We start from the raw sequence: 26,889 nt of genomic DNA, 5'->3' as shown, positions 1-26,889 counted from the left end.
TTAGCATGTAGCACTAGCAAGTTTGGTGAGCTGGCTTGTATAGTTTCTTTGTCAGTGGTAAGTTTGCTTTGGACATGGTAGTAGTCTTGTAGCTAGCATTAGCATTTAGAGGGATTTGGAGAGTCTGTATGTATAATTTCTTTGTCATTTTTTAGCAGTTGGCGCTAGGTATTCAGCATCTTGCACTAGCTAATTGGTAGCATCGGCACTGGTCACTACCTGGAGCATCTCCTAAACAGGCCTGGGTCAGTTGAACGTGGCAGTGCTGTTTGGATTGTGTAGGAGCAGTGTGAACTGGCACTAGGGGGGGTGAATCTGGGATGCCAGTGTTCACCGCCTAGCCTCCTGGAGGTGTTGTGTTACTAAATACTGTTGAAGGGAGGTTTCTACCTGATGACCCCAGAGATGTGTTAGGAATCACTGCTCACTGGTGTGTATAGTGAAGGGCTAGGGATCCTAGGTCCTTCATTGAGTGCACATCTTTCTTGTTTGGAGCACAAGTGTCTCATGTTTAAATTAACTGCTCTGCCTTGTCTCCTTATGTCTTGCTTGATTGTCTGTGTTTGCATGTTTTGACTGCCAAAGCACCTTGTGAATGCTGTCCTTCAGGGTGCTATATAATTAAAGTTATTACTATTTGCAGACCTGTTGAGCTGCATGTTAGTAACACTGCTGGAAAAAGCCATCAAGTTACAGTAGCACAAACTGTGTCCATCACAAACTTACAGTAAATGCATTCAGTTGGTAATGTAGAGAACACACAAACATGTTTAATGCTTGGTCCTGATTTACTGCCAAACTTGTTTTCCACTGGTGGTTCTGCAGCTAATAGAACACACATTAGAAGATTGTTTATTCGTATTTATCACAGTGAATATTCAGTCAATATATTATTCATTTTACTTGATTTGGCCCAAACAAAAAGGGACTTCCGTGTATGTCATTTTGTGAAAGTGTCAGACTAAAAGGCACTTCTTGAGTATTCATTTTAAGTCTATGAACTCTAAAGTTTTAAGAACTAAAATATGCAAGTTGCTGCATTGAGCATGCACTGGGTAGCAAAATAAATATATTAACTGAAGCAATTAAATCCTACCAGCATTTCTTTCTTGCTCTTCAAGCTCTTTTTACATTAATACAGTTTTATACCCCTGCATGACAACCACCTGTTCCATTTGACTGAAGTAGACAGCACATGATTGGTCCATTTTGTGCAAGAAGAAAGTGACATAGCTTGATGATACAGAACTCCTGAGGACCAATTTTCCTTTTGCCCCTGACAGCATAGCTCCTGGGGGTCACAGTGACAAATAAACCCCACCACTGCGATCAAGTAGCAATTCTTTGGTATCTCCGGATCTTTTCTAAAGTGATGAGAAATGGGGTGCAGACTTTTACTATAGACACAACATATATAAAAGCATATACACAATAAGGTATTACATTTAACTTTAAAGTACCTTTTTTATTTTGCAATACAAATATAAGTAGAAATGATTTGGCAGGCAAACAATGGCTGAAAATTGAGTTCCACTGAAACAAATTCAAAACTTATAGTACGTTATATTTGAACCGGGTAGGTTTCGCTTCATGTAGTCAGATTTCAGAATCAGAAAGTTGGAGAAAGACGGCTGGTCAGTCTCAGTCTCACATACTGTACTGTCCAGCTTCTATTTATTGACATGGTGCTACGGTGCTTGTATGTGCATACACTACCGTTCAAAAGTTTGGGGTCACCCAAACAATTTAATGTTTTCCATGAAAATTCACACTTTTATTCACCTGCTAACATAACTGCACAAGGGATTTCTAATCATCAATTAAACTTTCAACACCATTAGCTAACACAATGTAGCATTAGAACACAGGAGTGATGGTTGCTGGAAATGTTCCTCTGTATCCCTATGGAGATATTCCATTAAAAATCAGCTGTTTCCAGCTAGAAACAGTATTTACCACAATATCAATGTCTAGATTGTATTTCTGATTCATTTAATGTAATCTTCATTTCTTTTCTTTCAATAAAGCCCAAATTTTTGAATGGTAGTGTATGCTATCAACTGGTGTCACTAACCTGAAAACAAGAGCTTTCCTAGAGGCAACTTTATTTTTCGACTTGTTTTACTGGAACTCGTTCAACTCAGGTGTGATACTATTCCAATCTCCAACTTCCGAGGTAAATTAAACACAGCGTTAACTGAGCAAACAGCTTATTTATAGCAAGCCATATTTGTGTTTAGCATGTCTAGCCTCAATTAGCTCATTTTTAGGCACATGAGCTGAACTAATGTCACAGGCCTAACCAGAAACACAAAGCCTGACCTATAAAACAGAAAACAAACTGATTGTCGGGTGAAATGATGGCCCCTCTGTGGTTTAGTCAGCAGTGGTTTGACATTAGCTGGTCTTGTTAATCCATAGCTGGAAAAGATCAGAATCTAAATAAGTGCAGCTGGGTCTGATGTGTTTCACCGATACGTCACGAAATGAGGAATAGTCTTATTTCTAAAAGATTTTCAGAGCAATGGTGTTTGTAACTGTCAATAAAATTAGAGTATGTGTCTGAAGTAAGTTATTTTTTGATAATTATTTCAAATAAAACATAAAATATTCATTCTGCTTTACACTGAGCTCAGTGATGACATACAAGTGGAAAGAGATATGTAAAAGAAATGCTTCCTCGTCCTTGTGCTCTCATACTCGTCTTTTGCAACGTCCTGTTTTTCTCACAATAAATCAAAAAAAAGTGTGAATATTTCATAAATAACAAGAGCACACAAAATAGGAACAAAAACAAGAGTAGCGTATAAAAAATAATGTGATGACCTTTCCTCTTTCACCTGCTCAATGAAACAGGGATGAGATTCCTGAAGAAGTCGGAAGTTGTGGGGATCGTGCTGAAAATATTGACTCTATGCTAACATTTAGCGACACTATGCTCCTAATTCAATAAAATTAACATGTGGTGTGCAGTATGGACATGGCAAAGCAGTGAGTGAGCACATTATTAGGAGTGTGGAGTGTTAAATACACTAGAACATGGATGCAGGTAATAATCAGTCTGCACACTGATGTCTCTTCAGTTGCGGTTTTCTGCAAAACCTCGCAGCGTCGAAAATGTCGCCTTCCTCCCAAGGCAGGCGTTATCTTCCGTCATCGTGACCACAATAAAAAAATACCCAAGAGTTCAAAAATTAATCTTTTTGTAAACAGAGTTTTCCTTCATTCATTCATGTTCTTACATAAAAACATTATTTGTCAGAGCCGTGGCAAAGATTCATTGTGGTTTGGAAGTCTGTTGAGTTCCACCGTGGTCAGTGAGAGAAAGCAGTCACAGATCAGTCACTCGAAATCCTCCCCTGCAGTGGCGGCCTCCAAAGCAGCGAGAGCCTCTGCCACCATCGAGTCCGTGACGCTCTGTACTTCCTCCTCCCTCACGTCCTCCTCCTCGTCCTCGCTCTTCGTCACAGAGATTCCACTCTCCTCGGTGGAAGCGTCTGGAGTCTTTGGCAGCGTGAGCTCGTCCCTCGTGTCGGCTGAGGACAAGCTGGTGGTGCTGGTGTGGATGTCCACTGACAAGACGCTACTTTCGTCCCCCGTGTCGCAGGGGTACTCAGGCGTCGCGACCACGCCCTCGTCTATCTCGTCTGTTGACTGGCTTTTGCTGCTGATTTCGGTGATGGAGCCGTCAAACCCGTCTCCTGTCGTTCGGTGTCCCTGTTTGCCATAGTTCCTCTGGTTCTCATACTCCTGTATGTTGGGGTAAACGGGCACCTGGCTCGGCCCGTTATCATGTATGACCCATCGCGGTCCCACGGTTTCCGGTTGGATGATGTACAGCTCGCCCTCTGCAGGCGGCGTGCTGCTCTGACGGTGCAGCTCGTTCGCAGGTGAAGGTCGGTGCAGTCGGTGGTTGACCTGGTTGTTGTCGGCCTCCAGCTTCAGCGTGCTGTCGTTGGACTTGTTGTAGCCCAGGTTGTGGAAGCCCTGCTTCTGCTTGTTGTGGCTGCTGAGCTGGTCGCTCCTGGCCGCCCCGCCTGGATAGTGGTGGGGCTGGTAGAGCGAGCTGTCTGCAGAGTCGGCCTTCACATCCACCGCTACCGACGGGTCGTAGATGTAGCTGTGGGAGAGACATGGACAGGTCACCGCTAAAGCTAAAACCATTACTGTGTCCTTTAAATTCCCATGGAAAAGGAAGGTAGAGGTCAACACAAACAAATAGGCCAAGTAAAAACGGAGAACTGATATTATCAGCAGTCATATTATACCCACCAGCATGTTTTCATACTCTAATTAATTCCAGTCATTTCTCCTTTGTCGTACACACTGATGTTACAAAACATCAACAAAACTGCAATGACCTGGTTTTGATATCCACCAGCATAAGAGAGTTTATAGTAAATATATTTTAAAGTGTGGTAATATATCTGAAAGATCTCAAAAATGACTGAGTGGATGAAATTTGATGCATACTGTCACGCCACCCTCACAATGCAATGAATGCGTCAAGCACTTTGGTCTATGTCTAAATACATTCTGAGCAAGTTAGCATGTTCCTGTTAGCATTTACATCAAAACACTGCAGCGCCAAAACTCAGACCTGCTGCTGCAACTGCAGACTTGATCATATTTTGTTATATTTAACTTTTTTATGCAGGACTGGAACAAATTTTTTATTTTATGATGGATTTATCTGCTGATCATTTTCTCAATTACAGATGATTTGTTTTGCAAACATTTAGAAAAAGCTGTCCAGAACCCAACATGAAAAGTTCACAACAACTGTCTGTTCCAACTAATTACACTGTTTCTGTACATAAAAAATAACTTTGAAAAAAATATAGTTTCCATGTGACTTAAGCTATGAGAAAGTACAATATTTATCTGTGATATGAAGTGGAGTAGAACTATCAAATAGAAATTTGTACTAAAGTGCAATATTTTATGATATAGTTAGGTTTTTAATTGTTGATGACTGAATTTAAAGAAGTTGCTTTGGGGGAAACTGAAAATATGCACATTTTAAAATTTTTTTTTCAGTTTTCTGATGCTTCAAAAACTTAATTTAATGTAAACTTGCAGCACATGCAGCCTAACACATTTAAAATACATAATTCTACCTACTTTGCTGATCACCAATTGGCTACAGAGACGAACAGAAAGAATGAAAGATGAATTTCCTACATCTTTCTAGCTTCCAGAAGAGTGACTCCATTTTGTTTTGTGGATCATTGTGGTGACAGACGGAGACTATTTCTGTCTGTCTGACCTGTGTCCAGGAGTCAAATGTTCCAACAACCGCATACTGCATACTGACAGCAACAAGGATATTTCACGGTGCAGCCGATGCACCTTTCTAAATGCCATTGTGATGTCTGAGGCATGCATTTGATGTTGACACAGACTGCATCAGGCCTCAGCGGTGGTGAAGTTTGCATTGCTCATATAGTATGAATGTCAGATATATTATACAGACTGTTGCAGAATGGAAGTGTGCACAGGCCTGACTGCACTCCCTGGTTTTTCTCTGGTTCAGACTGTGAAATATTGACTTTTTGCTTCCAGATGTTGTTGTTTGTGCTTCTTAGTTTCAGACAGGAGAGATAACAACAAGAAAAAAAGGTGACAGAAACAAATACAGATGTTTGAAGTAATGTACACGACCATTCAAAAAGGTTGGGATCACTTAGAAATGTCCTTATTTTGGAAAGAAAAGCAGCATTTTTCAATGAAGATAACATTAAATTTATCAGAAATACAGTCTAGACATTGTTAATGTGGTAAATGACTATTCTAGCTGGAAACAGATGATTTTAATGGAATATCTCCATAGGGGTACAGAGGAACATTTCCAGCAACCATCACTCCGGTGTTCTAATGCTACATTGTGTTAGCTAATGGTGTTGAAAGGCTAATTGATGATTAGAAAACCCTTGTGCAATTATGTTCACACATGAATAAAAGTGTGAGTTTTCATGGACCCCAATATTTTTGAATGGTAGTGTATACCATATATATGTAAGAGACTGGTTTCCTTCTGATTCCAGCCATTATGCTAAGCTAGGTTAGCAGTCTCTAAATGTAATATTGGATTAATTTGCTTACATAGCTAACAGTGAGGGAACACCCATGGACACCACAAAACCCATCTGCGAAAGATGTTGTACTATCATGCAGACCGAGGTAGCCTATGCATCCCTTAATTGTACCCTGATATTTACGTAGGCATCATATTGACGCCAGAATTTGGTTATCATGACACACAGGGATATTCCAAGGCAATTTTTTTTGACCGGTATCAGCACCAATCCGACAGCATTAGTTGGCATCCACTGCCACATAAATTACAGAGAGGAAGAACTCAAATTGAAACTGGAGGCTTTGCATAAAACACATTAGTTCTAAGCAGAAGATAGCAAGCATTATAGAAGTCTGTCATAGTGTCGTTGCTAGCTAAACTCCCACAGTGCTCACTGGTTGCCAACATGGAACTGTCTTTAACCTGAGGGACAGCCTCCTCAGGTCGCTACAGTAATAAGCAGTACCTGATGGCTTAACTAATGGCATTAGCTAATGTATATTACAGGTTTCTGCTGTCTTTTGGAGCTACCCTACCCTATTGACACTACATTTTAAATACTGCCCTACCAGATCTTTATAACAAGGTTTATAACCACCTACATAACAATAAAGAACTGCTTGAATACACAAGTGCACATTTTTTCCCCCAATGTACTGTAGAGCTGCTGAGTTATCAAACATATAAAACTGATTCATTTTAATAACTTTAATGTATTAGAAGTGTGTATTATGTGGGAAAATGGTACTGGATTGGGACTTTCAATAAGCAGACACTGAATATTAAATAGCTCAGATTAGATCTGAGGCAAAACACTTGATTGGAACATCCATAGTGATAACTCTCCATTCCATCTCTCTTGCTATGTCCCCAAATGTTATTTTTTTATTGCACTGTTAACAGTAAATATGGTCCATTTTTTGACATGAAGAGCTTATTCCAGTCAATTTTATTCAGTAAAAAACAAATAAATACACAAACTACATGCCAAAAAGTCACATTTTGTTATTTAAAGAAACACCAGAACTAACAGTAAGCCTTGATTATGCCAGAGTCCCTTAATCAGCTTTGTAAGATGACTGATGCTGAATACAACTGGGACATTTTCACCTACACAAGGCTTGTTAAGATTCAATCAGAAACAGCAAATACAAATCACACCAACACATTATTTGGCACCGCTGTTGTGCATTTCAATGCCTCATTTGATGTGTTCGTTGAATCTCTGTTCTCACCAACTTCCGTATCTCTGGCGTGAAACAAAATTTATTGTGTAATCATAACGCAGCCCTACACTCTGCCAGACATTAGGTGATGTCCTGACTCCTTGTTCAATGGTTGAGCTTAATAAAGACTAATTAATGTCCATTTAAGTTCCACACCTTCTGTAACCCCTTCAGGCTGCAATGACTGTCTGACACCCCCACTTTGAATCATCTTCTTACAAGGGCACACAGACAGGTATTACAGGTGTTGGCAGGGGGGCTTTACTTTGTGGAAAGACTAACAGACTGGCAGACATTACCTGCTGTGAGTGCCTCATGTTTTTCACGCCCATCTTTTCTTCATTACATTTGTTCCCTCCTCCACTCTGCCAGCCTCGTAACCCCAGCAGAGCTTCCCTCCATCTCACACCTCTCCAGGTGCTCCCTCTCCAAAACAACCTCCTCTTTGTGTCTCCTTCAGTGTCACTGTAATGGAGCTGCAGCCCACTAATCTACTAAAACTTTGCACTTGACTTCTCCTTGATTTGAGACTCTTCCCTCAAGCTTTTTCCATCTCCCGCCTCCCCCATCCCTTCTCAAGTTGTCCTGTTCACTTGTCTTTTTTATCTCATCCCTTTTTGACTTTACTTCCCACTATTCCGTATTCATGAACTGAAGAACACAAGCCCTGAGAATTAAGAATATAACTTTCGAATGTATCGACTGATTAAATAACAGTTTTCTGTCTCCCCTTCCAGCAAGCACAGAAATGTCACCTGCCCACGCAGTTGTAGTCACACTCATTCACATGCTCACCCTCTGACTTAAGCACCTTTTTCTCACCCTGCATCCTTTCCTTCTGTCTCTCTTCACAGTGGAAAGCTAAGAAAATGAATGTTTTCCATTTCTTTCGCTCCCGGGCAGCGCTGCTGCTGTGTCCCGGCTGCCAAGGTGAAATTGGAGGCTCGCTTTTAGAAAAGTGAGAGACACACAAGGTGTTTTACTCAGGAAAAAAAAAGACCAATAATTCATAAAGCTGGACTAAAGCTTTGTAGGGAATTTAAAGCATTTTCAGCAGAGACCCATTCTGTCCTCGAGTTATTTTAGACTACTTGTTGCTCCAATTTTGCCTTTTGTTGTTGGACAAACAGAAACATTACCTCAACATAATGAGCTGAAAGCTGCCTTTGCGCACAACAGCTTGGCTGGTGCTCCACTGATTTTAAAGCAAGTGTAAAGAGTGACTTCCAGGATGGCGACGCACCCCACCAACTTTAGTCTGATGCTCATTTACATAAAGAAAATTCCTCCATCATTTTCGAGCCAATTCAGTGATGTGACCATGATACCAATTCACCTGTAGTACAAAAGCGATTTAAGCTGATTACATCGCTTCTAAAATACAATAGGTGGAGAGTTACGTATGGATTTTATGCCACGAAACCCATTAAACTGCTGATGAACATCCTAATATTTGTTTTCCATTTAGGGAACATTGTCCTCTTAAGTTAATAAAAATATCCACCTTGCAACAGGAACAAAAAGAAAAAACAGTCAAGCTGCAAACTGAAGAGAAGGTAGGAGGGATTCCATTAACTCCGGATCTACAGGGTGTCTCTAAAGTCTGACCATAAACTATAATTTTTTTGCCTCCACAGATTAAATATGGCTTTGTTGAAGAACAAAGAGTTGAACTGGTACTTCTCAGCAGACATGAAGGATGGACATATCGAAATATAGGGTTAGGTTTAGGGTTAAAGAAGTGATTTTTTGGGGCTAGCATGAATTTTAGCCATGACCAATTCTTTATTTTGATACATTTAGTCGCCCAGAACGGGGTTTGTCCATGACACCGCCCGTTTCTTTACACTTTTAAACCACCTTCACCACCATGGAAAAGCCAAGTGGAATCCTCCTTGGATGATGTACGTTAAATTCATCTGCTATCTTTTGATATGTCCATCCTTTACGTCCACTGAGAAGTACCAGTTCAACTCTTTCTTCTTTCGACAAAGCCATATTTAATCTGTGGAGACAAAACAATATATGTAGTTAATGAGATTTCCTGTGTGTCTGGACCTTAGGGACACCTTGTACAATGAGACATGAGACGTGCAGTATTGTTCTTGAATAAGCAACACCTGGCGTGACAAGTTTTCTCCGAGGTTGTTGGGAATGTGCGAGTGTCAGCCTGGTGATTGTGAGGCTGCACTGTTGACCCAGTAACCTAAAGGCCCACCATGCAAAACCCCAAACACTGCTAATCCCAGAAATGTGACACTCCAGACAATTAGGGAGGTATGTGTGCGTGTCACAAGCATTCACATGTGTGTCTTTGACATGGGAAAGAAAAAAAAGCAGCATGAACGGGGATTACGACTCTGGTATGCGAATCACAGCGTGCCCTTTCATTATTCCGCAATCAAAATCTCGTTTCCAGGCCCTGTTCTGCGTCCTCGTTTTCCTCAAAAAGCACAGAGGTGTCGAGCCCTGACAACGATGCCTTGTAGTCTTTTAATGAATAGACAGTCCTGCAAAGAAATACAGTAACCAAGGGTGATGGCTATTGGCATATTGACTCATGGCTTGTACTAAGAGCCCACGTGAGGCTCACAGTGCCGACATGTTATAAATGGACCTCTCACTATCTGCATGAAACAAGACAAGAAATCATTATGTGGCCAAGGAGACATTTGAATTGGCACTGTGGAGTTGCAGATAAGGAAATAAACAGTGAAGGGTTGTTATTGAGGAGGTGGACAGTCTTCAGAGGTTTAAGGTATTTGATAAGCCAAACATTGTGATGCATTGGAAATTCATACAAGCACACTGAGACAAATCCACCACACAGTTAGACTCCGTTCAGACATATATCTTGTGCTCCTACTCATTTATCTTGTGGTCCTAGCCAGCTACTCCAAGGCTGTACTGAGCCACAGCAGCTTAGAGCAGCCCAAGCTGATGCTAATGTTGTTAGTTTTTGCAGGTTTTCTTCTGTGCTTTATGGAGGAAGTGTTCCACCTCCAAACACATCATCAAAAATTAACACACCGTACCAAATAAAATATTAACCTTGAAGAGAAGTGTAGAGGAGTTCCTTCACAGTGTAGATACCACATACTTAATGACTGTGGTTCTTAATAAGGTCATTGTAAATAAATGTATCACAAACTGAGAAATATGAGATTTTATTTTTTTTTTATTATTAGAACTGAGATTTAGATTTTTATCATGACTTGATTTGACTTTGTTTCTTGCTTTTCTGGCATTTTACGCATTAAACAATTAACTAAGAAAAAATAAAGAAGAAAAATAATCATTAGTCGTGGCTCTATAGTGAACATAATGAGCATTAAGACAAATAAAAGTATTTACGTATGGATTCCTGCTATTTCCCACAGCACTGACTGAGGTTACCTACAAGTTCTAATAATGCCTTAAAAAAAGATGTTTTAATCTACTGTTCAATACCCATTTTAGACATATTTATTGTTTCAAATAATGTTCCTTTGAGGTAAATGTTAAGACATTACGTTTTTAACTGCAACATTCAGAGAATGTTTTGCAGATGTTGTCAGAGCCACAGATTATATTACATGAGAACAAAGAAAGAACAGTCTCAAACCAACATTCTAAAAATGTTTTCAAGGTGTTATTGACCGTAAGATGACAAAACATTTTGTTCATGTTGTTGGCATAATACGTGAAAGGCTGTTGTATAAAACATTACCTTAGTTTTACACAATGTTACTTTATAACAAAGGAGGACACATTTCCAGAACAATAAACATTTCTAGAATGTCTTTGGAGAACATTGTGGGGCTTTTATGAACAGCATCCTGGGAACTAAAAAAAAGCTGCTGAAAATTGTCTAAATATTTTCACAACAAAAAAAATTACTATTGCTGAGCTATATTGTGAAACATGAAGCTTTAACTGGCAATAATACTTTTAAATAAAAGTGTTTTTGATTATACTAATGTTTCAACCCTTTGAGTCAACAGAAACAAGTGATTGTATTATTGTAAGCTGCTTGATAATGATCTTATTCTTCATGGTAAACTTAATAAGAGGGAATTTTTTCTTATCACTGTCGGGTGTTACTGTGCAGAAAATAAACTGACTTGACAAGAATGTTGTGACTACACAAAAGCTAGATTGCAAATACAGAGAAGAACAGAGTGGCACAAGACAAACAAACCAGGAGAGGAAATGACTACAGAGTCAGACACACTTCTCACCTTTTTATCATCCTGCAGCATCGGCACCCCATTTGGCCAGCTGTGTCGAGGAGCTGTGGAGGGACATTAACAAAGCGATTACACTTTAATCACACCTTTCGACTAAATGCTGCAGACAAAATCTAACGCGACAAAGCATGCACGTATCGTTTTCAACGAGCCACGTTTTCACTCATGGAGGAAAGGCTACGGTTAGCTCCACAGGCTCCGTACGACGACACACACCGACTATTGATCGGACCGTTCACCACCTCTGACATGCCAATGGTTTTTAAATGAAGGCTTTTTCAGGGCTCTCTCGAACATTTCACCTCATCAGTCAAGTTTTTGCTTTGCCCTTGGTCTCGACGGTGTTTGGACACAAGGATGAAAACTCTGTCTGCCTGAAGCGCCGATAAAGATGTTATTGCCATCCATCACTGTTCAGTGTGTGTGTGTGTGTGTGTGTGTGTGTGTGTGTGTGAGAGAGAGCGTGTCTATGTGCAGGATGGGAGTGACCTTTTCTCTCCTGGTGGTGTGTTTCTCTCGGCTTTGGCATTTCATTGCCTGGGTAAATAATTAATCACTGAGTCTTGAATAGGTTTGTCTGAAAGCGAAGGAGAAAGAGAGATCGACAGAGGTAGAGGACACAGTGTCTCTTTGTGAAACAGAAAGGAAGTTTCTCATCGTAACCTTAGCCACGTCTGACTTGTAGGACTTCATTCTAGCTCTAGTTGAATCTTTGAACAGAAAGGAATAAGCGCTTAAGAAGTGCAGGCGAAAATGATGCAGAGTAACAGTGGTGCAGATCCACATTCTCAACAGAGGATTAATTACAGTCCAGACTGGGAGCAGAGTGTAGTTTTATTCATTAGCAACAAGCAAAGATGCAGCTGCACTTAACTCTGAATCCTGTGTTAAAAAAAAAAAAAAGGCTCGACTAGACTTCATTAAAATGATCGCTCTGGTGTTGCTCACGTTCTTGTTGTCAACAAACCTCTGTAACATGAGACAAACGGAGTGCTAGTCCCTGAAATTAGTTATACCCGAGTCCATTTGTTCCTATTTGGGATGCAAACTTTTACCAAGTCAAACAAGGAAAAAATTTCCATGATCAAGGGACTAGCTAATTAAAACATTTTGCTATATGGAGGAAATCATTTGATTCAGGCTGCAACGAACCATTATTTTCATTATCTGTTGATCTGTCATTTACTTTCTCAATTAGTTATTTGGTTTATAAAATGGCAGAAAATGGTTGAAAAAGTGGATCATTGTTTCTCAAGCCCCAACACAATGTCCTACTGTTATAGAGGAGTATAGAAACCAAAAATATTCAAGTTTAAGAAGCAAATTTGGATGTTTTTCGTAATTACTCAAACCGATTAAATGATTGGCAATGCTGGTGTAACAATATAGCCTTGGGATGTATCTGAATGATGGAGAACTATGGTACAGTGGGGTCAGTTTACTGTTAGTGTTGCGTCATTTCATGAGATTTGTTGACTGTAGAAAAATACTGTTAAACCCCTTATTACGTATGGAATGTAAGAATGTGCCTCAGCTCTGACGATGCCTTCTATCCATTACTCTTGTTTATTTTCAAGCTGCAGCACGATGATGTAAGAGGTTTTAGTTGTCGTGGGACTCCATACATCTTTGTGCAAAGTCCTGGAGGGAACCAGCTAAGAGGCCTATGTGGGCTCTGCTTGGGGGATTGCTTCGTAAAATGCAATGATAGATAGATGGATCTAAAGAGGGTCTGCTGATCTCTATAATAGTACAAAGTGCCGCACAAATGAGTCTATCAGTCCAAGTCCAAGTTCATGGCCGGGTCACCTTTTTTTTTTTTTGCATGAAAGGGTGTATTTGTGGAAAAGCAACAAAGCATGACTTAACTCTCCCAAGACATCTAATTATCCTCCTACAGGTCTGGTGCTGTGTGCAAAGACATAAAAAGAGTTCAGTGCCAGAGGTGGGTGTAGTCACTGAGGATGCAGAAAAAAAAAATCAGCTTATACACAGAACTAATCTCAGAGTACCATCCTCTTGTTTCTGAGTGCCCTCTACCCGCTTCATAGAGCTGGTCTCTTGTGATTTGAGGTGGACTTGACTGCAAACCGGACAAAACAATCCCCACAACACATTCATCTACATTTTTACAGGGACCTCTGACACGTTCACAGCTACTTCTGAAAAAGCCAAGAGGTCGCACCACACCAAGCACAATTCAGAGAAGCCTGCTAGTTGGACAGGCTGTGCTTTAAATAGAGGAGCCTGTTTCATACACTGTTGCTCTGGCAGAACCCTCCCAGCTGAAATGTCCCTTATCTTCCAGGAGGGGAGCAAGAGAGGAGGTAATTTCCCAGTGGGCTACGGGGGACTATCACATAAATGGAGCGTTGTATTAGTCTGGGCAGAGCGCTGAAGTCACTATCAGGCCACTTTTACAATTACTAGTCACATTCAGGCAGGTCAATAATCATCTGACAATCTCCAACTCTCAATTCTCTGATCGCTCTTACTGCTGGATATACTGATTTCCCCCTCCATCGCCACCAACTTCCTCTTCCTCCTCCTCCTTTCTTGTTGTGCGGTGGCATTTCTTTCCTTGTGCATTATGTATATTCCACATTTCAGTGATATGTGCTTGCTGCTTTCTACTCTGTTCACCCTTGGGGGTGTTTTAATGTGGTTGCCTCGGAGTCTTGAAGGCTGCTTGAGATCATTTGGGGAGCATCCTCAAACTCAGACCTTCCTCTGCCAAATACAACTGCATATCTGCTTGTTGCAATAAATGGTCCTAAACTTTTTGACATAATTGACTCTGACTGAATTGGTATGAATTAATTATGAGTGTGAATAAGTTTAGTTCCTTCCTGGCACCATGTCCTCACTTCAGATAAAAACACCTGTGCATGGATTATCAAGTTCTGCAACAGCAGAGTAATTAATGAATAACTTACTTCAAGTTAACTCACTCTACTGTCTTTGTGTTTTTCAAAATAAAACAAAGTCAAACATGATAATAGAAAAGTTGTAGACATGTTTTAATTGAAATTATACTAATGGGAATTTCCAGTCAAACTAAAAGTGACAATGGACAGCATGAAGAAGCAGCAAGAAATTCCGTTTGGAAAAATTGACCTAAGTGGCAAATGTGTTGGTAGGATATGGTAAAACTAAAAAAAACTGTAGCACTAATGCAAACAATCCCACACAGTAATCACTTCCTGAAAAAGACAAATCTTGATGACATTTATATTTTCTAATACATACTTTAGCTGCAACCAACAATGTTTTTTGTAACATTTAATCTGAAAATACATTTTAAAATGTATTTCTTCTTGTTAAATACTCAATATATAAAACATTAGCTGCAGAAATTTTCCCATAGCACTCACGACAGCTATAGAAGATGGTAAAGGATATTTAGGACTGAGGTGAGTCTCATGACTTTCCCTCTCATGGGACTCCTCTCATTTTTAGTTGGAAAACAAGCCTGTGTACTAAAAAGCTGTGTAAATATTAGATAATGATGATGCAAGTTAAACAAAACTGGTGGTCATCATTCATTCTTACCTTCATATTGGTAAGTCATTTTGCAACATTAATCTTAATGTTATATAAGAAAGCACTTTGGAGCAATGTCTGTCATTATGAATGTGTTATATAAACAACAGGTGACTTGATTTGACCTGTGTTATTATGAAAACCTTACAGAGCCAGTGTACTAAGTTTTTGTAAAGTTTTTGTTCACTGCAGCATGTTTATTCAGCTCTTGACCGCTGAGAGTTTCATAACTAGCCACACAAAACTTTTATAAATGTCAGTAAAGCAAATATTAAAGTTTCAAATCGATAATTATTGCAAAAAATCTAGTAAAGAAATGCAACTAAATAAAACGGGTTTAATTCAATGCTTAAAACAACACATATTAAAGATTCTTTTCTATCTTGCTAGCAAAAACACTTCATATATAGTCTGACATAAGATGCATACATTTTGGTGTGTTTTGGTCGACGCTGAACATCCAGTGAGGACAAACTGTCAGACAAACAGACAGACTAATGGCTGGCTGACTGGGTCGGAAAAAGCCGGTCCGCATCGGAATGGAGTTAGGTTGCAAATTTGCAAGGCAAAAACTGCCTCTGGGTTTGTGTGAGTGCTGACTGTGTGATTGCAGTGTTACCTGCCTCGGACTAACCACTCTGCTGCTGGTCAGCAGAAACAGTCCGAGGTGGAAACTAGTCCTGCAGGCATGAGATGACACGGTAACATCTTAGCCCAGGCAGCTAACAATGCTCCTTCAAGCAGCAGAGGCCAATGACTACATCGTTACATGACTGCTCTGATAACTAAGTGACATTAGCATTAAAAGGCAAAGACAACACCCAACAACTCTGCTTCAAGAAAATGACAAGACAAACACGACTAACAAGGCAGGCTGATGTATGTTCTGGCTCCAGTGTGTCTGCGTGCAGCTGTCATCTTGCCTTCTGTGTTTGCAGAGTAAATATCCATAGATACACATGGAGAAGTGGAAAAACAAAGGACCTGCATACTAGTGCAGTGAACACCCATAGATTCCCATCTCAACTGTGTGTTCTAAGATTAATATTTGCTAAAATGCATCAATACCAGGGTACTCCAAAAAAGTTTTTGGCTTCACCTGGAAACGAGGGGCATAACTGTATACTATAAATCCTGAAATCACTGTCCACAAAACCGTAATGTTTAGCTTCCTCCTGTGACATTTTCTAGTAAGGTCAAGAACTTTTTGAAGTGTCCTCGTATGTAGTTTTCACTTCTGCATGATTCATAAAGGAGACTCAAGCCTGGCCTGTACATCAGACCGGACTGAACCAGACTGGTAGTCCTAAATTTGAGACAAAAACAAGTGACCTGACTCACTGCTGCACTCATTCAACACACATGGATGCAGATAATGAGGCCAGTCCGAGAGAGAAAGAAAAGAATTACTTGATGACTCGAAATAACCGAAGCTGCTATAATCAATATTTATACTTTAACGGTGAATCTGCAAATGAAATGACTACGTGTAATGTGAAAGGAGTCACTTGTAATAATGAATGCACAGAGAATTATGACCAACCTCTTCTACTCAGCTCTAAGAAGCTTATGTAACATCTTTGAGCTAACTTTGTGGGTTTTGTTTCACTCCGACTACTCTTATCTGCAATTTTCCATGAAAAGCTCATATGAATCTGCCTTCCGTCAAACAAGAGACAAAGTGTTTGGAACACAGTGATCCATTTATCAGCTAAAGAGCCCCGTATTTCCTGGAATAAAGACCAAAAACAAGCTAAAAGGTGAGAAGATGTTGCAGTGTTTTTTCCACAAACATGGCAGAAGGAAGGCTAATAGTTGCTGGAATGCCAATGAAAGTAGGAAACAGGTTGCTGAAATGCTTGCTGTAACAACAATCTTATGCGATTTTATAAAATATTTGTATTATATAATTGCTTAGCTTAATTACAATTTTGACAATTGACATTCTGTGGGTAATACTTGTGTCCTTCTATGCAAAATTCTGTCATAACTTATCTGTAGGTAATGCAGGCAAGAAGCTCTCAGAGGATTTATGACAAAGTGTGAGCTGAGATGCAAACCTGTCAGTAATAAGCATTTCCTAACAGCCTCTAAAACCTCCCACAGGCTTTACAGTAACCAACAGCAGCTGACTGAGACTCACATCAGAACATCCAAATGACCAATCAGGTTGTTCCCCTGGAGACTTTCCAAACTCATAATGAGATCAAGGATTCAATCTGTGCATCAAATGACTACCATTCATTCAGATATTGGCCATTGTTGGCTGGTAATAATAGTCCCTTATCTGCTCCCTGTGCCATTCAATATATTATATATTGCTTGTGTTTTTTACGATAGGAAAGACCGTAGGACGATTACTGAAGGGGAGAGATATTTCAGCGCTGGCAGCTTGGCCAGGTTCCCATTTTTTCGCTTTCTGAGTTTTCTTCAGAGGAAATTGAAACATTTCATCTTGGAGAAACAGGTGCAATAAAAGTGAGATTGTGGTAGAGTGTCCCCTAAATGTGGAATGGATTGAAATCCAAGGGAAACCCACAGAACTGGCAGTCAGGGCCATTCGTGAATGATTGCTGCAGGTGGAAAATTTCATCCGATAAGATAAGGCTTAAACCAATTCTTCCTTTGGAGAAGTCCAGTTGAAGTGATTTCACCTGTTAAGAGTTTTGTTTGGAAACAGTACTTATTGTGTGTGCGTGGAGTGTTAAATGAAGGGTTTCATTAGCAGAGTGGAAGATACCACAATTGAAAAAGTTACTCCTAATCTGAAATGAGAACAATAATGGAGAAGAAACCTGTGCACCTAAGCTAGTCTTGGGAATGCAGTTAATACATTCTGAAAGACTGGGTCACTTCTATTTCTAGTGAAATGGCATAATGGTTTCCTTAAATACACACAATGCAATTTAAATCAGGAATTAGCTTTTTTTTTTTTTTTTAATCTAATCGGAATCCTTTCCAAACCCATTCAAATCTTTGTTTAACAATAAACATTTGCAAGGAACTTAAGTTATAAATAACTAAGACTTCAGAGATCCTGGAAGTTAGTAGTTAATGCGATAAGCATTCACCCCACCTTAATGTAGTTAATGTATGACTGCTAATTAAATATGTGGCTGTAAGCAGACCATGCTCTCTGTGATCAGTTTTTGTTTTTTAGTAATTAATAATTAATATTCACATCCTTTACATTTTGATAAGCTGCATAGAAGCTTGGTTAAAGTTAAATTTATTTGACAAACTGAAGCAACAAGTCTAACCTACCAATATTTACACTTTATTATTCTCACGCTACCTTAACTAAACACTGAATTCTCCACTGATTAAACATTTCTCTGCAGAACTACTTTTTGTGTTGATAATAGGGTCTTCCCATAAAAAAATTTAAATAAAATAGATTGCTGTTAGTTTCCCATTTTAAACTTACAGTAAATATTACTGCTGACCATGTTTTGTTATCATCTCTGCCATTGCAGCTTTGACAACAAAGCATTGCTGAATGATTAATTGACTTCATATCAAAATAAGAATTTGAAAAAAATGTCATAAGCATAATGCAGTTTCTAGTAATCCAACAATTTCTTCAACAAATCTGAGTGTTTTTGGAAACAGCTCCTAGTTCAAATTGTTTAAATAGTTCACATTTGTACGGTCATCTACTAATGTGTACGAAGCAATATGGAATTAGCTATTTGACCCCACTGCTTAATTTCACATCACAATCAAAATCTTAGTATTATAAAGATACAAACTTCACTGGAAATGCATTTTTAAAAACAGGTGTTTGAACTGTGATAGTGACCGTAGTGATTCAATCTCTTGACCCTAACACCACCTCACAACAACAAAAAAAACACTCCTCCACCTCCTTAAGAAGGTCTTCCCTCACTCTTGCATATCTGACACCATTTGTTTTTGTTGTGCCCTTGGAAAACTGAAATCTATCCACAACCATTTCTGTGCGACTGTGGGTTTGAGTTGCTGGTCCAAATATTACACATATCAACACGATGAAACTAAATACAGGTAGATGATGTTTAGAGACAAAAACGAGGAGCTTGAAAAATATTACAGGCTTTCTAACAGATCACTGAAATCCCTGTTCCCTTGTCTACTGACAATACTAGTAATTAAATGAACATTGGAGGAGTTGTTGCCTGAGGTGTAGATGTGAATATTTCCACGAAATGTCTCTAGTGAACCTTTCAGAAACAGAAACAAAGAGTCTTTTACAGATAAAGTTTTGCTGTTCCTCCATATTTCAGTCACCTGATGGATCTCTTTGGCTTATGTAAGCAGCGTGTCGCACTATAAAGTCATAGTTTTTGTCTGTACATCTACTCAAGGAGGGTCAGAGTGTGTGTGAGAAGGGAGATCATGTTCATGTGGGTGACATGGGAAGGGTGTGGTGATGGAAAAGTGGGCTAACTGGTCTGACACCCGGCTCACTGTCTGTTGTTTCAGTTTCTTGTTTTTCATCCTTTTCTCCGTCTACAGTGGATTTCGTCAAGTCTGCTTTTCGTTTGTACGGAAAGAACAACGTAGACAGAAATATAGAGTGAATTTCCACCACTATGATGAATATCTGGTATGTTAAAAGGAAGACCAAGGGAAATGTTTGACCCAGATCTTAGTTATTTCCACATTTCATTCATTTTAAAATTCACAAATCAAATCATAAAACACAGAACACATTCTTTTATCTTATACTTCTACGTATCACTCTTAATTTCCATGATGTTGCCTACATTTTCAAAATATAGAACTAGACTCAAATGACTACAGTATTATGATGCTGTAAGAAGCAAAACTGCAAAACGAGCCCTCGTTCCAGCTCCTTCAACAGGAGAGCTTTTCCTCTTCTGTTTTTTTTATAATTTTGCAATGTATATCTTTATGTTTTGGTTGGACGAAACATCTACTTGGGCTCTGGTGAACAGTAACAGGCATTTTTTAACTATATTACATAAAAAAAAAAGAAAATGAACAGGCTGTTGGTGGGCAAAATATATTAGTTGAAGCTCAAGACCAATTCATTACTACAGTCAGCAATTCATCTTTTTATGCATTTTTTTGGAAATAGCATAGTTTTATATCTACATGGGAGGCATTTCAGCTTCGGTTTGTGCGTCACTCTTCTTAAACTTGTTTGACTAAACAGTTCCACTCTAGTTCTATACAATGCAGCTTCCAATTTGCTTTACACGTGCAGCTTTGACCCAGTACATACACTAAAGTTCAAAGGTTTGGGGTCACCCCGGCAATTTCATGTTTTCTATGAAAACTCACACTTTTATTCATGTGCTAACATAATTGCACAAGGGTTTTCTAATCATCAATTAGCCTTTCAACACCATTAGCTAACACAATGTAGCATTAGAACACAGGAGTGATGGTTGATGGAAATGTTCCTCTGTACCCCTATGGAGATATTCCATTAAAAAACCAGCCGTTTCCAGCTAGAATAGTCATTTACCACATTAACAATGTCTAGACTGTATTTCTGATTCATTTAATGGTATCTTTATTGAAAAATTGCTTTTCTTTCAAAAATAAGGACATTTCTAAGTGACCCCAAACTTTTGACCGGCAGTGTATTTTTATTCTCTGTTTTATGCTCAAGTGTTTGTGTGATGAGTGCCATCAAAATGTGTATTACCTACACTCAGTACTACGCCTAAATGCATCCTGTGTAGACCCAGATGGATCGCTGAAGCTGCTGCTCTGTTAACATGCTGCTTTCACAGACTGTGTAGACACTGTGTCCCAACCAAAACATGAGCAGCCATTTCTTTTCGGCACAGACTCTCATCCCAAACACAAACGCATTAGATCTCAGTGGGATTAAAGACGCGAGGAGTGTGGTGCTGCCTTGCTGTCACAAGACTGGACTGGTAGTGACAACTGTGACTGCAGTGTCATCAGCAGTTCGGCAGTTTCGGCAGGTGTGTGCGAGCAAGATAAAAATGGTCATTTTATCACGGGAACTTTCAAGCTTTAACTTTTATGAAACCCGCACAGAGAAAGATCACTCTGGAACTCTAACATAGCATCTAAAATAAAACCATTTTTGCAGCGTAGAGCAGAAACGCTTTTTTGTTTATTGATAATCGTCTTAAAATATCTCTTTGAAAATACATGTTGATCTTTAATAATAGAGTTAATATCTTTGGGTTGTGGTCTGTCGCTATAAGAACATGCAGCTTGATTGTCTTCAAAAACGATCAACTGACTAACTGATAGTGAAAACTAAAATTCTCAGCTCAGTTAAATTCTCTTCAAACCTGTCTAGTTACATTTGATTTTTGTTGCCTGTCCTGACTTGGCCTTTGTCCTTTTGAATCTAAAATATATTAAACCACTAATTAAACCATTTTTTCAATTTGTTTTATTGGAAGTTGGAAGTGCTAGATATGCAATCGTGACTTGACTTATCCTATTAGACATTTTTGTGAAATGTTGTCATAATTAGCTCATGAATTCTTGGCCAAAAATGAATGGACAACCTAAACACATAATTACGTCAGCCTTGGTTGTTGTCCACCATAAAATAATGCTAGCTATATAAAGATTTAGCTAAGAGGACACATTTTGCATGTGAGTGAGTCCAGCTATGAAAACCTTCATGTGACCTGTCTGTGAAGGTGTTTGAAAATGGGAACCAAGTAGCAATCAATATCTGATCAGCCAATTGATACCAGCCCTTAAATGTACCAGGAACAATCTTGTTTATCTTCCACTGTGCACCAGTCCTTCCAGATCTACCCAATTTTTGCTTCCAATACAACAAGCACTAAACATAACCTTAACCTTTAACTGTTCTTGACCTGAGTTACCACCGGTTGCATTTTGTCAAGCCGTGGCTGGATTTTATCTTGCATATGTGTGATCATTAAAATGAATGCAGTCCCACAGTAATGCTGAGAACAAAGCAATTATTGATGGGAGTTCCTGTTAGTCACCGGCGACCGATGTGACTCTCTGCTGAAAGAGAACTGCAGCATTCGATAAGGTGTTCAATTTAGACCTCTTATCAGCTCTTAGGCTTTTAAAATCCTGCTGAAATGTCAATACGCTATTTTAAAGTCGGTATAGTGTCAAAAAAAGAAGAAGAAAAAAAAGATGGCGCCTCACCCACAGCCTTGTACTACTTTTCATAACTTGCATATACAGAAGACGAGATAACCCCGCGCACCTAATAATGCTTCCCATAAAAGAGCCGGAGCTATTCATCTGATTGATGTTATTGTGCGCGTTTTTCAATTACAGCTCGCACAAAGAGTCCTGAGAAACTGTTAAATGTGTGTCGCTGGATGAAAAGAAGGGGCTCCCTCCAAATACACAACTTTTGATTTGAGCGTCTGACACATGGCGCTTGACAAGCCGACCTTGAGGTCGGCTGATTTGAATGAGCCAGGTGCGATTAGGCAAGGGTAGCCATGGTGAGTTGTCACGGCAACCAATTTATATGAAGTCAGACCTCGTTAGCAGGCAATCTACAGCACTTTTAGTTGTTTTATACACACCGTTGTTGTTCAGATTCCTGCTGTTTGAACAAGCTGCCGTACAATTAATTAAATGCTACCAATCATACGGTCCTATTAAAAAATATCAAATATCTCATTTCAGAAGCTCAGTGTTCCCATCTGCCTCTGTGTGTGTGTGATATGATGTGCTCCGTCCAAACATCCTTTTTCAGATGGCCTTGGGCAGCAGTCAGATGAAAACAAGTCCCATCTCCTCTCTATTACCCAGCAGCCCACACTTATCGATAGCTCTCCCCTCCTCTAGTGCACACTACAAACAGACCTGCTGCTGTTTTCCTCTGTGGATCCTCCTGACCCAGGAGCCCCGAGTTGTACTTTAGAAAGTAAACAAGCCTATGTGGAGCCTGAAAGAAGAGAGCCGGTTTAAATGATGTAGAGGCGGCAGTGCAGAGGGAAAAAGAGAGAAGTGTGAACGACATTTTTAGGTGCTGCTTCGTAAAGAATGTATGCATGTGTACAGGCAGACCTTGGGCTGCAACTAACTGTTATTTTCAGTTAATCTAACATTATCATACATGTATTTTTTCCCACAGCACATAGATTTCCAACTCGAACACATAAAGATTTTTCATTTACATCAATGTAAAGCACAGAAACAGCCAATATCTTTTCATCTTTCCTTGATTAAACCGCTGAAATTATCAATCTACTGTCAAAATTATTAGAGTATTGCATTAAAGGACCAATCATTTGTCTGCCTCTTCTGTCTGTACTATGACTAAAGATCCAAAAAAGGCAGATAAATTTCTCCTTTAGAGTATAACAGGTGAAAAAGACATGGAAAATGATCACATTTACCAGAGTCTGCCGTGACACACTGTCAGTGAAACACAGCAAATAACTGAATAAAACTGAAAAAAAAAGCTGAAACCCTCACATTTAAAAGGCTGACAAACGTGACATTTTTGCTTGAAAATTCGTCTCAACAACTGACAAAGAATTCCAGCTTTATGAAATCTTAACATGTTTTTGAAAGACTTCCAGTTGCTGGTTTTGTTTGTCCAAAAGTTTCTAATTATGTAAAGCAGAATAAGCAGCAAATCCTCCCATCTGAGAATCTGAATCCCAATCTGGCATTTTTGCTTTATAAATGACAGTAACAACTACTATACTGAATTGTTTGCTGAGCACTTTTTTCAAGTTGATGTTGTTTTTCAACTGACCATATTGTTGAGTTATAGTCCAAAATAATGAGCCCAGTGTTTTGTCTTAAAACTAATGAGTGGCGCTACAGCCAAAAAAATGCATTTTTAGAATCACATGAAAGGCAGACACACGAGCAACCCTTTATTTTTTTGTAGAAATTAATAATACTGCTTTTATTTAACTCCTTATTTTAATCAGAGCTAACTGTGACATACATTTTTATTTTGGTTAAATTTCCAAGTCATTTTACAACTACATTCCTCTGTTCTGTTGAAACTATGATTTCTAATGGGGATCTGTTTCCCTGCTGTTACGCAACAACACGTCCTCTAAAGTTAAAAGAACAACAGTTATCTGCACAATGTATTTTCTAGACCAGGGGTGTCAAACTCATTTTAGTTCAGGGGCCACATTCAGCCCAATCTGATCTCTACTGGGCCGAAGCAGGAAAATTATAGCATAATAACCTATAAGTAACCACAACTGCAAAATTTTGTTTTAGTGCAAAAAAAGTACATTCTGAAAAGGTTGACATTTGTTTTACAAAAAAATTACAACCAAAAATTGCTTAAAAAAATAAGTGACATTTTAACAATGTTGTGCCTCAGTTTATCATTTACACATTATAACTTACAGATCACAGAGTGTCTACAAAGACACAAAACATTCAGTCACAGGTATCTGGAACTGAACAATCCAGTATTTCACAGCTTGTCAAGATCTAGAAACCATTTTAAATTTACATTTATTTCCATATCTGTGTTGTAATCCTGACCACTTGAGCTGACACAAACTAAAGTGGGAACTATTAAGGAAGAAGGTTAAGTTATCCTTCTGCCTTGAAAATGTAGAAAATGTATCGGTAAAAATACATCAAAGTTGTGGCACTGCATCAACAACAGGGTTCCACCAAACTCTTTTGTACTGAAGCTACACATTATATTGCAAAATGTTCAATATTATCACAGTAAGTATTCATTTTCATCGACACTTTGCAAAGTCATCCGGCGGCCCAGTTGTGGACCTCGGGCCGTATGTTTGACACCCCTGTTCTCGACCACAATGTAAACAGCAGCACAGAGCTCTGTTCTCATGCGTGGATCCTGTTTCAGGTGTAGTCCTCCAGCAGCAGCAGCCCTGCTACAAAACCAACTAGACCTTGGGCAAATAGTATTTGCATGCACTTTTAATGGCTTGTTTTGTCAAATGAGCTGCCAGTGGGTGGAGTCTGCCACTAAAAACAAGAAAATGGGTTCAGCAAACCGCAGCTTAGCATGGTGTGTAAACCAGCCATCAATGATGTAGTAAATCTCACCTGCCTGGAGCTAAAAAAGCAGGTTTGAGAGACACAGTGAGGGATAACAGTCTATTAACTTCATGTATTGAGAGAGTCGCACGGCATGACGGGTTCGGGCCCGCTGACCGAGAGTTCAACAAGGAAGGCTACATGTTAGGCGTGCAAACACAGCTCAAGGCCGCGTACATGAGGTCTGGAGACCCCTCCTCCGCCCGCCCACTCCATCCCACCAAAAAACAAAACAGCCCTCCGTTCACTCATTAACTCCACCTGCATGCGATCATGCGTTCAAGGTGTTTGAGGTGGGCTCCCATTCACCGAAATACTACGGGGCTCAGTTTTCAGGTGCATTAAGGGGTATTCAAAGTATTATTTTACTAAATAAATTTAAACTTCACAACTTTTACTAAGACGATCCAAGGGCCACAATGATGACTCGATCAGTTGTGAACTATTTAATTACTCACTATATATACACTACCATTCAATTTCATGTTTTCCATGAAAACTCACACTTTTATTCATGTGCTAACATAACTGCACAAGGGTTTTCTAATCATCAATTAGCCTTTCAACACCATGAGCTAACACAATGTAGCATTAGAACACAGGAGTGATGGTTGCTGGAAATGTTCCTCTGTACCTCTATGGAGATATTCCATTAAAAATCAGCCGTTTCCAGCTAGAATAGTCATTTACCACATTAACAATGTCTAGACAATATTTTTGACTCATTTAGTGTTATCTTCATTTTAAAAAAATGCTTTTCTTTCAAAAATAAGGACACTTCTAAGTGACTCCAAACTTTTGAACAGTAGTATATGCATATATATAGAATTTTATTTTTTTCAGGAATACACAAAATCCTCTCATTTCAGCTTCGAAAATTTGAATATGTTCTTGTTTTTTCCTCTTTGTCAGTAAATTGAATATCTGTGGGTTGTTGACAACACAAGACAGGAAACAAGACTTTCTGCCATTTTGTTGACATTTTATAGACAACTAAACAACTAATCTAATAATCAACAAAATAAAAGCTCCAGCCTTATTTTATTTATTTATTTATGAATTTTTTCTTAGTGTTACGGCTAATAGATATGCTGGAGGAAAGTTTCTAAAAACTAAAGTAACAGTAGCTCATATACCTTCAGTACATTTGCACTTTTTGTATCTGCAGTGCGTTTTAATAGCATCTGCCATTTATGCAACAGGTGTTCTTCAGCGGAAAATTACCTTAAATTTTGGCAAAGCTGCTCAAAAATATCCGCTTCCAACTGTCTTGTCTTACTTAAATTGTGTTTTATTTACTGTAGCACAGTTTTACCACACATAATTAACAATTTTTATCGTATTTCTTTGTTTTCTAAGGAGGGCTCTCTCCATATGTCTGACTACTCATCGTCCACCTGTTGCTGCTAATGACCGTCGAAGCAATAAAGTTTATCACTTTTCACTCTTTGCAAACTTATTTTAGACGAGAGGTTTTAATGGAAGCCGCCAACAATGATAACAAAACGCAATAACCTTTAAAAAAAACAAAAACCGTGTTGCAGCCTACCTGTCGTGCTAAGCGAAGGTGTGGCACTTTAGCCGCAGGTGTCAAAAATGCGCGGATGTCATTAAAGTTGTTTCCCTTCCGGTGCTTGTATTGAGTAAAAAATGAGAAACGCAGGTGGGAAAAGTAGAGGCTCCAGTCAACATGTTCGGCTAGAGAAGACTTCCTTCCTCTGGGTTGAGTTGTTGTGGTGAGTCGCTGAGAAGAGTTGCCCCCCCTCGGTGACTCCACGGTCCCATGTCTCCTGTGAGCAGCGGTCTGCTGATG

The 26,889-nt window shown here is 39.2% G+C and overlaps 1 protein-coding gene across 1 annotated transcript; it reads right to left on the bottom strand.

Annotated features, from left to right (window-relative positions):
- Positions 1–1,444: 1,444 nt before the first annotated feature.
- Positions 1,445–26,889, bottom strand: zgc:194930 (uncharacterized protein LOC557813 homolog). Its single transcript, XM_023274163.3, has 3 exons — positions 26,626–26,889; positions 11,526–11,578; positions 1,445–4,120 (listed from the first exon to the last, which is right to left on the bottom strand). The coding sequence occupies exons 2-3, from the start codon at positions 11,555–11,557 to the stop codon at positions 3,343–3,345; spliced, it is 810 nt and encodes a 269-aa protein (XP_023129931.1). The 5' UTR covers positions 11,558–11,578; positions 26,626–26,889; the 3' UTR covers positions 1,445–3,342.

The sequence above is a fragment of the Amphiprion ocellaris genome, chromosome 23 (assembly GCF_022539595.1).
Source record: "Amphiprion ocellaris isolate individual 3 ecotype Okinawa chromosome 23, ASM2253959v1, whole genome shotgun sequence".
NCBI classification, from domain to species: Eukaryota; Metazoa; Chordata; class Actinopteri; family Pomacentridae; genus Amphiprion; species Amphiprion ocellaris.
Note: the sequence above shows the minus strand (reverse complement) of the source record. Positions and strands in the feature narration are given on the sequence as shown.